Here is a 13,271-nt window from a genome sequence, read left to right as displayed (position 1 = left end):
TGCGAAGCCGTGTCGTGCCCTCCTGGTGATACCCTGGGCGTTTGGGCCCTGACCACATCCTGGGGCGAAGCAGGTTTCCAGAGAGAGCGGCCGCTTTAAATTCACCCGGGAGCAGGACGGCCTGGGAAGTTTGGCTGGGGTGTGCTCTCCCCATGATGCCTCCCCTCCAAACGAGCCAGATCCCTGCCTTTCTTAATCCCCCACCAAAAGAGCTCGAAGTGGGGAGGTAACGCTGCGAGAACAGACCCTTTGGGAGAGCAGAGGGGCGGAAGGGGAGCGGCAGCGCGCTGCGCCCCGCGTTGCTCCCCAGGTGACCCACGCCGCGGAGGCCCGCAGCCTGGCGCGCCGGGCGCTGGCAGAAAGGTGGCAAGACCTCATTACCATACAGCTGAGGGTTTATCTCTCCCTCCCCCCTCCGGCCTCCCATCCATTTAACAAGCTGAAATAAAAAGCCACATGAAAGGCCTTCTCTGTGCTTGGCTTTAATGAGGGACACGCGACCCAACAATAAGCGCACGCTGCAATCAGGCCAAGGGCTTTATGGCACACGCCAGACCGCAACCCGGCCGCGGCCAGGCGGCCAGACACAGCCCGCGGCCCCGCTCCCGCCCCGCTTGCTTGCAGGCGCCCGAGTCTTCCCCTTGCCCATGTTTTTCGGAGCCGGGGCAGTCCCGGGAAAACTCAGCTCGGTCCCTGCTGTCAACCCAGGCCACCTCGCTGGAGCGCTCGTTCGCCACCGATTTCGGAAGAGCGACCGAGCGCCCGCCGATCCCCGCCGTGCCCACCTCCCTACCGTCACTCGCCCCGCTCGCCCCCTTCTTCGGTGGGCTCCGTTATCCGGGGACGGGAATGGGGCCGGGCCGGCCTGCGGCACGGGCGCCCCCGAAGGCGGGGGCTGCGCCCCGGGGGCGGCGGCGAGGCCGTGCCGGTGCCCGCCTGCCTGGCAAGCACCGTTTTACTTTTGCTTTCTAGCCGGGGCCAACCCTCGGCGGGCAGGGCAGCTCCTGCCCCCGACCCGGCTGCGGCTGCAGGGCGCCGCGCCGCCCCGTCCCGGGGAACGGCCGGGGGAGGGGGACACGCGTGGAGATGGGGGCAGCAAACAAACAAACAAACAAACTAACTAACAAACTAACTAACAAGCGTGCGTTTAAAACATTTCATTCTCTATTGTTCGGCCGCCGTAGAGAGCTGCCCTGTGGAGAGGCGTCTGATTTTCGAGGGAACTCTTTCTCCCAGTGTGAGCGCCGTAAATATCTCAACAGATGCTCGGCTTGTTCGTAATCAGCTCGGCTCCTCGGCGGGCAGCGCGGCAGCGGCGGCGGCGGCGGCGGCAGCAGCAGCAGGGTATTAATTCGGGATATGAGGGCTCTCCGCAACATTTGGTTCTTTTTTCCAGAAAGGAAAGATGGAAAAGGGGAGGGATCTCCCGTGAGTCTGACTGACAGTTTACATAATGAGCTTGTGAGGATGCGAGGCAACTATATAAACAGCTCGAAGCCAACCAAGTTTTCCATTTACTGAGCGCGCTGTTAGCACCGGTTAAAGGAGGAGCGGTTCCACACTAAGCACTCCCCTCCGCGTCTCTCACCAAACCCACCCGGCTCTGGAGTTTATAAAGGCGACGACAGCGATCAGAGGTCGGCGGCTGGCTGCAGGATTAATTCCCAGAAGGGGACGGATCGACACCTGGATTTTACCTTCCGATTTCTGCTCGTGCTCGGGGAATATTTGAAAGAGCAGGTTGCTCTAGGAGAATTGCCGTGACGCCTCTCTTTTCTCCCTCGACCGAGAAGCGCTTGCTTGGACCTTTTGAGGAATACAGAAGGGAAAACTAAACCCACTAAGAACTGAAACCTCGAATAACAAGGATGACAGCCTTGCGCATCTTTGGCTTGACGTTTCTGTTAACGATTTTGCAGCAGGTAATCGCACATCAAAAAAAAAAAAAAAAAAAAAGGGTTCGCGAAATGTAAAGTGGGTGATGGAAGCAAGTTTGCATGGCAAAGCCGGGTAAGGTCTGATTTGGCTATTTTGTGTGTCTCCCCTTTGTGCAGAGGGTGTCCGGCTCTGGCGTCTTCCAGCTGGAGCTGCACGAATTCGTGAATAGCCACGGGTCTCTGGCCAGCGGGAAGCCCTGCTCCCCCCACTGCAGGACCTTCTTTCGCGTTTGTTTGAAGCATTTTCAGGCAGTGGTCTCCCCGGGCTCTTGCACTTTCGGCAGCATCATCACCCCGGTTCTGGGAATAAACTCCTTCAGCATCAAGGATACAGAGAGATTTGACAGCCCCATTAAGCTGCCCTTTAACTTCACGTGGCCGGTGAGATTCCGCTTTAAACCCGGTTGCGATGGTGTGGGGAAGGAGGGTGGCAAGAGCAGGCTAACCGCGGCGCGCTCGTAACCTGTAATGTAAACAAACTACTTTCGCCTTTAGACTTACTTCCAGAACTTCCTTACGGGAAAAAAAAAAAAAAAGGGGGGAATAAGTGAGTGATAAAAAAACTCATCCAGACCAGAAACACCTGGGATAATCAATGTTATTAAGTGAAATAAAGTGAGGGGCTGGGGAGTGATTGAAGGTGGGGGTGTGTAGCCGCAGGGAGAGAGCACAAATGAGGGACCCCACAAATGCGGGGCAGGGCAGGGCAGGGTTGGGGTGCGGTTCGTTTCGGTTCGGCTGTGGTGCGGTGGGGTGCGGGGCTGACGCTGGTTTCTTTCCCGCAGGGAACCTTCTCCCTGATCATCCAGGCCTGGCACGCGCCTGCCAACTACCTGCCGGAAGGTGAATATTGCCGCGCGCCGCCGGCAGGGGGAGCTCGCGCGGCGGGAGCGCCCCCGGGCCCCGTCCCGAGTGCCCGTCCCCCCCGGCCCCCATCCCGAAACGGCCCCCCCGCCTCAGCTGTTTATACTATAACTCCACGGCCGGCTTTATCCCACCATCAGGAGCCGGTTCCCCCAACGATATCCATCAGGGGCCGCTTTGATTCTGCCCCAGCCTAATCTCCAACACAATTGCGTTTCCTCCGGTTTATTTTTGGCGTGGGAAAGCGAGGCGGGCTGCGGTGAGAAAGCCGGGAGCTTGCCAGCGAGCCCCGGCCGCCTTTTCCTGTATTTTACACCTTGCTCGAATTCCGCCCTTTGGAAAGGAATAATGGCTTTGGGATGTTTTTCTGAGCGAAGAGGAAAAGGATATTTCACAGCAGCCCTCGCTCACAGGCCCTTCGGCCGAGCCCCGTCGGCTGGGCTTTCCACACCCCGGTGCCCACCTTTTCGTACCCTTCCATACATTCATATCCATACGCGTGCCTTTTTAATATGTATGTATGAATATATATATATATGTGTGTGTGTGTGTGTGCGCGACCGGAGTGACCCGCTCCGCTCGCCCCCGTGGGGTGCTTCGGGACACCGAGGGCGGCCGCAGCCACTGACCCGCACCCGCTCTCCCGCAGGCTCCCGGCTGCCCCCGGAGGAGTGGCTCATCAGCCAGGTGTCGATCCAGCGGTCGCTGTCGGTGGGCGAGGACTGGTCGCAGGACGTGCACCAGGGCCCACTGACCCAGCTGCGCTACTCCTACCGCGTGGTTTGCAGTGAGAACTACTACGGCGAGAGCTGCTCCCGCCTCTGCAAGCGCCGCGACGACCGGTTCGGGCACTACGTGTGCGCGGCGGACGGCAGCCTGGCCTGCCTGCCCGGCTGGGCCGGCGAGTACTGCACCGACCGTGAGTGCCCGCCGCGCCCGCGGGGAAAGGGGCGGGACGGGACGGGACGGGACGGGCAGCACCGCGGGCGTCCGGCGGGGCTGAAAGACTCGCAGAGGCCTCCCGTCTCCCGGGTCGTGTTTTCACGCCGACCTCTCCACTCCCTGCCTGGAGAGACAAAGTTGTGCGCTGCGGACTTTGCCCTCTTTGGCTGCAGCCACCAAGTCTGTGATGCACCTCTGCGAGCCTTAGCAGCAAAGAGCGAGCTAGCAGGGAAGGCAGTCTTGGCTGATAGCTCTAATAGCAGTAGCTGTTCCAAGGTAAAAGGCTAGCAGCTTGCTCACACAAATGCTTCCACCATTCCTGCTGCCAGAGTATGAGGCAGGTGTTGTGGTGTAGTAGTGGGAACCTTTAGTCTGAGCTCAGGGTCTTACTGGGCTTACTCAGTCTTTCATTAGCACTAGCCAAAGCCGCCTTCTCTTGCTCCTTTTCTTGCAAGAGTTGCAAGAGTTCATGTTTGTTGCATAAACAGAAAAACTAAAGGACAATTTGTCAAGTGTTGGCTCTCCTTGTTCACTTCCTCCTGCTCCAGAACGCCCCGTACTAAGAAGTTTTAAAACAAAGCTTTGAAAGTGCAAAACTGTTTTTTCAAAGTGTTGCTTTAAAGCTGGCATTTATCCTTTAGAAGCGTGTTCTGTAGTGCCATGTGTATTTACCTAAACATTTATGCTTTTTTATGTTCTTTTTACAGCCATCTGTCTGGCCGGATGTACCGAACAGAATGGGTATTGCAACAAGCCTGGAGAATGCATGTGAGTAGATGGCAATTGCAATGTGAACATCAGTTAAAATGTCACCTTGCAATAGAAACTTAAACTCTTCTCCATTCTCTCATTAATGTTTTAATTTGACTTTTCTTTTAGCTGCCGTCCTGGTTGGCAAGGCCGCTACTGTGATGAATGCATACCCCATATAGGCTGCCGTCACGGGACTTGTAAAACACAATGGCAGTGCATATGTGATGAAGGATGGGGTGGCCTCTTCTGTGATCAAGGTTAGTTCTGAAGGTTGCACTTACATCTCTGGACTGAGTACTCCTCAGTACTGTACTAAGGAATCTGACCCACTGGATCTAGAATTAAATTTCTACAAGGTACATGTTCACAGGCATCATTCTGTGCCACTGCTACCTCAGATACAAGTCTTGTAGTTGTAGTAACTTTGTTTGAAAACAAGGAAACCTTTTTTGGGAAGTGCAGTTTTTCTCTTGCAGAAGAAGTCTTTGTCTTGGAAAAATACCTAACAATCTGGATGAGTATTGAACAGGCGAGTTTTCTGCCTGCTTAAGCTAAGTTTAACTTATTCCCTGTACAACTGTAAAAATTTACTAAACAGTTTCCAGCAGCAGTAAACACCATCATTTGGGCCTTCCTTATTTTGCATACAAGGAAGTTAACTCATGTGATAAGTCTGGAGCATGAGAGAAAAATCATGTAAGCAAGAATGAAAAGTACAGGTTCCATTTTAAGGTACACCAGACCACTTCCACCTATTCAACCCACTGAATCACTGAACCATAGCCAGCTGAGCAGTCATGTCCTCAAGGCCATATATGCACTGCTGGCACTGAGATCATTAAGTGCTCAAAGCAGGCCAAGTGTTTTCAGGACAGTTATAGGATTAAGATGGCAAAGTCTGAATTAAGCAGGAAAAGTAAAGTTGCAGATTTTTTTTCTGCTTGTAGTTATCTATTAACCAGTTGTCTTCCGATTACTCTATGGTATTTATAGAGATAATAAAGTTTTTCTACTTATGTCCTATGAACTTGTGTGCTTAACCTCTACCTCAAATTTAAAGGAGAAACAAAACAAAACCGTCGAGCTTGGCAGGGCATTTGACAGTTTAATCTACTAACATCCTTAAAAGGAGAATATGGTAAATAAACAATAAAAGTTTTCTAGTGTTTGTTTAAATCTCCAAGCCAAAACAAGCCAAAACATCTTTTTTTTTCCTCTATGCCTCTGCAGAATGTGCATCAGCACACACACCTTTTAAAGGTGGGGCTCACTCTTTTAGTGTGTGACGTTCTACACAAAGTATCTATAGTGCTGTGGCGTATCTTCCAGAGAACACACACTTACAAAGTAACTTTCCAATTTGCCATCTAAATCCCATTGCAGCTAATGGTTTTAAGTCCACAAAAGAGAGAGGGTATAGCAAAGCACTAGAAAGTTAAATTTTTGTCAGCTTCCTCAGAATTCAGAGCTCACATATTACAGTGATGGATATGGAGAAATAGCTAAAATCGCTGATAATCCGAGACATCTGATTATTACTGATAACCTGGATAATAATCTCCAGTATTCCTGTTGATAGCAAAATGATGTGCTTTATTGGAAATTGTGTCTTTTTTGTTGACTACAGTGGGGTTTTTTATGTATCTTTTCCCATCTGTCAAAGCTGCGTTCTCTAACTCCTGGTGTCTTTGCAGATCTGAACTACTGCACTCACCACAGACCATGCAAAAACGGAGCAACTTGCATGAACACCGGCCAGGGCAGCTACACATGTGCGTGCAAACCCGGCTTCACTGGTGTTGACTGCGAACACGAGATCAGCGAGTGTGACAGCAATCCCTGTAGGAATGGCGGTAGTTGCACGGTAGGGGCATTTTAAATGTAGAGTCTTTGTGTGAGGCAAACCCCAGTATACCTTTTCAGAAATGGTTCTGTAACAACATAATGGGAATTCGATAGGACACAGGTTCATTACTGACGCTCACAACTATCATACTGAACCCTTTCCGAGAGGTGTCACGGGAGGAAGTCTGTTACAGGAGGAGATGTATCATCTAGATTAGAACTAGTCAACTGATCCTTAGGTTTCTGTGGCAGCTGTTATGAGAACTTGGCAAGTTCCAAGGTTGGTGAGAGAGCAGATCTGTTAAAAATAAGCTTCTCAAACCACAGTTCATAGAGAGATGCACTAACTCTGTATTTTAGTAGCAAATAAAAGAAAATTTCTGCTTTCTGCTATGGGAGGGTAGTGTCAGACAATATGGGGGCAAGCACCTGAAACACTCTGTGAAATAGGATCCCGCACTTTTAGATTCCTGCAGTTTAGTATTTCAGCATGTTTTCGGACCCAGTCAGTGACAGATTCTTTACCAATGATGGAATGGTAAAGACTGATCGATTATAGATATCAAATGTAATCTGATGCATGTTTAGATTAAAGCTAATGGCACAAGACCCCACCTCCCTTCTCCCAAGGCCTTGGACATACAGCACTTGGAAGGAAGAAACAGTTTAGTTACAATCTAAGTGGTGGGACCTACCCAAGCCAAAGCAACTTAAACCCTTGTAAAATAAAGAAGGGCTCTCACGCTGAGGATAAATGGCCTGATCACAGCTGTGTAGGTCAACAACACACACCATTCTGCTCTGGGAGGACCTCAGGGATCCCATTAGACAGTAGTAGTGTTAGCAGTGTTTTTGTCTAGCTGCCTGTAGGCTCCCTACAACTACATCTGCTCTGCGTGTGTAGCTGCATGATTACTCCTGTACGCTGAGTACGGATGATTCACAACTCCAGCCCTCACAGTCCAGCCTGCAGTTGTTTACTTCCCAAATGTCACTTTTGCCACATCATGAGAAGGGACTGAACAGCACTTGCTGCCAACCAAAAATGAGCATGCAAGCAGCTATCGTTTGGTGTCATTAAATAACAGTGGCGTAATGTTGTGTTTTGCAGGATATGGAGAATGGTTATCGCTGCCTGTGCCCCCCTGGCTACTATGGCTCTCACTGTGAGCACAGCGCTTTGACGTGCATCGATTCTCCGTGCTTTAACGGTGGCACATGCTTGGAAAAAGAACAAGGGGCCAGCTACAGTTGCGTTTGCCCTTTTGGCTTCACAGGGTCAAATTGTGAAAAAAAAGTAGACAGGTGCACAAGCAACCCCTGCGCAAATGGTGAGTCTTTCTATCAAAAAATCTCATGTCCCTGACTCATTTGTGCTTTTCAGTGCAGAAGTGATAGAAATCCAATCTGACCTCTACTCTTCCTCTAGTACATTAGTCCCTCTCCCCCACTGTATTCCACATCTACCCTAATTTTAGTCTCTTGCTGGTTAGGGGGGCAGGGGGGAGTTTTCACTGGCCTTTTCTGTGCAACAAAACAATGCACAAGGTTTATCGTGTGATAGGGAAGATGGCAGAATCAAATTATTACATATGTGGAAGGGGCATAATTTTAAGGCATCATGATACAATTAGAGAACATAGAATGGACTTTTAGATGTGCAGTTGTTTTGTAAAATAACTTTGCTCTTCTTGAGGTAGTATAAAATGCTGACCAGGAAGAGGTTGAGATTTCCGAATGAAGTCCATGCAGACTAATTTTTATTTTACTGTTTTTTCCTCAGATGGTAGTTGCTTTTACCTTGGGCAGATTCGTGTGTGTCGTTGTCGGGCTGGTTTCTCTGGTCAGAAATGTGAGATAAACATCAATGATTGTGCCAGAAACCCATGTTCCAATGGGGGGACTTGTCATGACCTAATCAACGATTATACCTGCACATGTTTGCCAGGCTACAGTGGCAGGAACTGTGACATCAAAACTCGAGATGAATGTGCTTCTGGGCCATGTGAGAATGGAGGCACATGCTACAGTGGACTTTATAGTGCCAACTTTGTCTGCTACTGTCCTTCTGGCTTCATGGGTAACCGCTGCGAATTGCCAGTTTATTCAGTGCCCGTTACACTTCCTCCTAAACCAGTCCCCTGGATTGCTATATCCATGGGGGTGGGTCTGGTGGCTTTGCTCATACTGTTCTGCATGATAGCAATGGTCATCAGGCAGATGAGGATGCACCCAGAGCAGGAGTTGGAGACAATGAACAACCTTTCTGACTTCCAGAAGGACAATCTCATTCCAGCTTCCCAGCTCAAAAACACCAATAAAAATAAAGACCTAGAAGTGGACTGTGGGCTGGAGAAATCAAACTACAAACCCAAGAATCATAAACTGGACTACAATCTGGTAAAAGACCTGACGAGTAGAGGGACACCAGAAGATAAATATTACAAAAGTGAAAAGTGTTTAGGAGAGAAGTCTCCTCTCCGACTACACAGGTGAGAACATGGTCTTTCTTCTACTCTTTCCTAAAGCCACTCATCTTCATACCAGTGTAGGAGCAGATGAGAATAGGGGGAAAGACAAACCTGAAGCAGATCATACACAACACAAAACAGAGTAAAACTAGGAATCTTCATACTGGATTATGTGTGCCACAGCCAAGTGGTATCCTTAGCTAAGTCAATTAAATGGAGTGTTTGTGCAAGGTGCTGCTAGTGTGGGTACTGTAAATGGACTGGGAGTGGCTAGGTCACTGGTGAAATTAAGAAGTGTCTTTTCTTCCTCAGTAGATCTTGGAAGAACAACAGTTAAGGCATACAGTGATTAAAAATAAGAAGGCAAGGTGATCTGCTTACTGAGAAGAATAATAGAATTAAAATAATTACTCCTTTTTGAAAAGAGAAAAGGGCTAATATTCACTGGCTTATCAGTCTTTTGATTCATGTACTGAAGGTCTTATATAGTATCTGCATGTGGCTGTTACCCTGAGGGCTCTGAGGAGCTCTGTTAGGTTGGACATGGCAGAAGCATAGGAAGACAGTAACTGTTCCTTACTTTCACTTCTCTAGTATAATGTCCTGACAGCATACAGAAAGCGTGAAACTTGATCCTCTGCACTTCCCTCCCACACCTTCATGGCTATCTCGTTCCACCACTCCATATTCATGGTAGATTTTGAGAGTCAGGCTTGTTACTGGTCAACTAACATTCTTTTCCCTCTGCCCTGCCTTAGTGAAAAACCGGAATGCAGGATATCGGCGATATGCTCTCCAAGGGATTCAATGTACCAATCTGTCTTTGTGATAACAGAAGAAAGGAATGAGTGCATCATAGCCACAGAGGTAAGTAAGTACAGAGGTAGAGAGGCATAAATTTACAAAGTAAAGGGGTAAATTATTCTCTAGTATTGTATCTGAGAAAGTTACTCTATTTCCAGGGATCGTGATGTTCCCAGCATTCACATCTCATCTTCTGTGGCCCACACAGAGCATACATAAGGGAAAATAAAGAAATTAGCATATCTGATTTTACTGAACCAGAGATTTTGATCTTAGATTGGTCACTGGTAGATGAAAGCACAGAACATCAGCCCATAAAAAATCAGCACATTGTAAGATTGTTTCCTCTTAAATAGGTGGTCAGAAAAAATGAAAATAATAATTGTTCTTAGACTCACTGATGTAAAGCCATGCTTTTTCCTGTAACTACAATGGATAATCTGTGGTCTGTGGAAACAGTCAAAGGTATAGATTTCCAGCAGAAGATGGAAGGTAGCTGAATATATTAGTGGATAGGCATGACAGCCATTTAGGAAATCTGTAACGAGATAATTTCAATCTCTCAGCATTTAAGCTCCAGCTTTATATACTCTAACAGAAGTTAATGCTGTTACTGATAAACACACCTAGATCTTTATGTTTTTAATAAAAAGTTGGATGCACAAAAAAAGGAAGGGCCTACCACTGAACTTTAAAGACTTTAAAAAGCTACCAAGGAACCAACTAGTTCCTTAACAATTACAGACCCTTTGGAAAAAGTCTCAATGGAAGTTAACGACAATTTGACGTTTACCAATACCTGCTTTCTTTGGTGTAGCCTTCTTTGGAACTAGTTTCAGACCATAGGAAAGAGAAGCTTGCTGTGCCATACAGCAGTGATCTGTGAAGTCAGATCTGCAGGATTCTGTCTCCCTTTCCAGGGTGGATATCAGATTTCCCCTTGAAAGCAAGCTGGAACACAAGTCAACCAACAATATTAAAAGTTTAAGACTAAGTGAAAGGATTTTCAAAGATACAAATGACAGCTAGACGCTTCATTCCCATTAACTGACCTAAATACTATATCTTCCTTTAAAGATCTTTCTGACTAAAGCTAGGCTCCTAAATTTACATCTGAAAGTATTTTTATTTTCCAAATGACAGCCTCTGAAACCTCTCTCCACATCTTTCAGGCTTAATGCTTCCAAACACAAGCTGTTTAACTATACCATGTACTTTTTACAGAGCCCTAATGTCAAGCTCCTATATTTGTAAGCATTCTTCCCCTCGGTCTAGGTAGAAAGGTCACTCTCAGACAGATGACTATTTTTTTTTTGTGCTGGTGATTCTTTGTCTCTGGACCCAGCTGAAAATATTGACCACTGAAGGTTAAACTTCAGTAACGTCTGATTTAAATTGCTTTGGTTTGCCGTACTTGAATTACAGTTTGTTAGCTCTGTACAACTCTGTATGCTGTGATTCCTTCTCATTCATTCCTGGTGTTATTTTATATCCTGACAGGTATAAGACTGAAGATCGGTCCATTTGCACCTCAGATTTGGTAATGCCAGTAGATGGATGTTCCTGCTGCATTGTTTACAATTCAGAACTGGATTGGACTGTTTTTAATTACATGCAACTTGCTGCTCTCAGGCGGAGGATGGAACTGGGTGAACTGGACAGACTGTGAATTTCCTGAAAGATGCAATACACCTTTTTGTTCTTACTGCCCTTGTTTGAAGTTTGATACCAGAAATCTCACTGGCTTTAGAAAAGGGGAGGCAGAGGGAAGAGAGAGGTTAAAAAAGTTGGTGTTTTAAAAGATGCTGAGGCCAGTTCCTCATGGACAGACCCCTGGCTTTCCAGAACTCTGGTTATGGGAGGTGCTGGTAGATGAGGAGGCACATAACAGTCACAGATGTTGCCATGGAAGGTGCGAAGCAAGACACATTGCTATGCAGATAATGGATACAATATAAACGAGGTCTCCATTTTTTTCTGGGTTTAAAAGTGCCTAAAATGTGTCAAGAGAATCTAACAAACCCAAACAGACACTTGACTGCTCTTTCTGCAGTTATCTGGACAGTACTGGGCAGGGGTGGCTGATACTTCCTGCTACACATCTATTTGCATCTCCTCTCTCCTGCTGCATGTACTGGAGACTGTGTAAGGAGCAAAAGAAGGAAGGAAAGAAGAATACTGAATTTACATGTCATCTCATTTGGTGATGCTTTGGAGAACTGTTTGACTCAAGCCACACTGTGGGACATGATTTTTGTGAAGTTGTGATAAGGAATGTGTAATGCCTCTTCCCCATTGATGAGGAGGAGACATGATCCCAGCTCTATAAAAAGCCTTACAAATGCGTTTAAAATCAATCAGCTCCTAGAACCTTTATGTGCTGAGCTGTCTCAGCTGTTTTCATGCCCTTTGCACTACCAGTGATTGTGAATAGACATTACTTCTCTTCTTCTCCTTCCTCGTTCTCTCCCCCCTGCCTTATTTTGACACAAATTTGGGGGTTTATGTCGTGTTTCTGAATGAGGTGCCACATTTTACTGCAAATAGTCTTGAAATCGCAGCTGTTACTTTCTGAAGAAGCAGCAGCAGTGTGACACAATCCACCCCAACCCCCCCCATTTCTCCATCTGGTTGCAAAACTCCAACTCTGTCCTTTGTCCCAGTTCTAAATGCCCAGTAGGGAAGCACCCACTGAGATGCCCTCTGCCAAGACAGGTGGAGATTAGAGTCAGAAGGTTCTAGGCTCATCCTGTTTCTCTCATACCCACACACAGCTACATGGAAGGGGAAGCCTGTCCCTGGAAACCAGAGGTGTGCAGGAGCTTTTTTTCTTATATACATATTTACAGCAATACTACCAGACACTCCAGTGGAAAGTGCTGTGACTCTAGTGAACGAGACCATGGCATGGGGCAGAATGAGGAGGGAGAAACACCATCTCTTCAAAGAAACCTGGACTGTGCTATCTCTCGGACAGTGACATTCCTGCCCTTGTAAAGCCTGTTGCTGGACTAGCCCATCTACTCCCTTGAACTGTGCAGACAAGACCCCTTCATATTGTCCACTACTGACCTTCTGCTCTGACCACATAGGACCATTTTGAAGATGACCTTCAGAAATCAATAATATGGGTTTTAGTTTGTCTGTTTGTAGTTTATTTTGAAGACTAGTATTTCAGTAATTTAAAGAAAATCAGAAGCACTGAACTTTCTACGTTTTATAACATTATTTTGTATATAATGTATATTTATAATCAAAACAGAAGTGTAAATATGTTTATTACTTCTCATGTAATGTTTGTAATGTGATGACAAAGTTTGAATTTTATTTTTTTTTCAAGCAATGAAAATACTTTCCTGCTACTACAAAGTTTATTGTGGTTTGTCCTTTAACACCTGTTGTTCTGTGACGGCCAAAGTTAGTGATGCCCCCCCAGAAGTAAGCTCACTTGCCTGTTCCCTGCACTCAGGCCTACATTTACATCTTGCACATCAGCTGATGTCAGCTGCTTTTTATAAAATGGTTACACTGTTAACTGATGTCAGCGAAGTTGTTCATCTGAGTGGCATTCATCTGACATTTTGAAATGTTATACATATTTATGTTGTGATAGATCCTATTTAAATTACATATATACACATATATATATTCTCTT

At 46.9% G+C, this 13,271-nt stretch overlaps 1 protein-coding gene across 3 annotated transcripts; it reads left to right on the top strand.

The window, feature by feature from the left end:
* The first annotated feature begins 1,438 nt into the window (after nt 1-1,438).
* Nucleotides 1,439-12,973, top strand: DLL4 (delta like canonical Notch ligand 4). 3 transcript variants are annotated; one of them, XM_050336611.1, is made up of 11 exons: nt 1,439-1,922; nt 2,055-2,318; nt 2,723-2,780; nt 3,451-3,720; nt 4,451-4,511; nt 4,623-4,753; nt 6,191-6,360; nt 7,453-7,672; nt 8,125-8,833; nt 9,571-9,679; nt 11,117-12,973. In XM_050336611.1, the coding sequence occupies exons 1-11, from the start codon at nt 1,869-1,871 to the stop codon at nt 11,120-11,122; spliced, it is 2,052 nt and encodes a 683-aa protein (XP_050192568.1). In that variant the 5' UTR covers nt 1,439-1,868; the 3' UTR covers nt 11,123-12,973. The 3 variants fall into 3 exon arrangements, with proteins under 3 accessions (XP_050192568.1, XP_050192567.1, XP_050192569.1); XM_050336610.1 differs by lacking the exon at nt 11,117-12,973 and having other exon boundaries at nt 9,571-11,095; XM_050336612.1 differs by lacking the exons at nt 1,439-1,922; nt 2,055-2,318; nt 2,723-2,780 and adding an exon at nt 2,992-3,315.
* The last annotated feature ends 298 nt before the right edge of the window (nt 12,974-13,271 follow it).

The sequence above is a fragment of the Myiozetetes cayanensis genome, unplaced genomic scaffold (assembly GCF_022539395.1).
Source record: "Myiozetetes cayanensis isolate MyiCay16 unplaced genomic scaffold, myiCay2020 scf6-25, whole genome shotgun sequence".
In the NCBI taxonomy this organism is placed as follows: Eukaryota; Metazoa; Chordata; class Aves; order Passeriformes; family Tyrannidae; genus Myiozetetes; species Myiozetetes cayanensis.
This window is presented reverse-complemented; position numbering and strand designations above follow the sequence as displayed.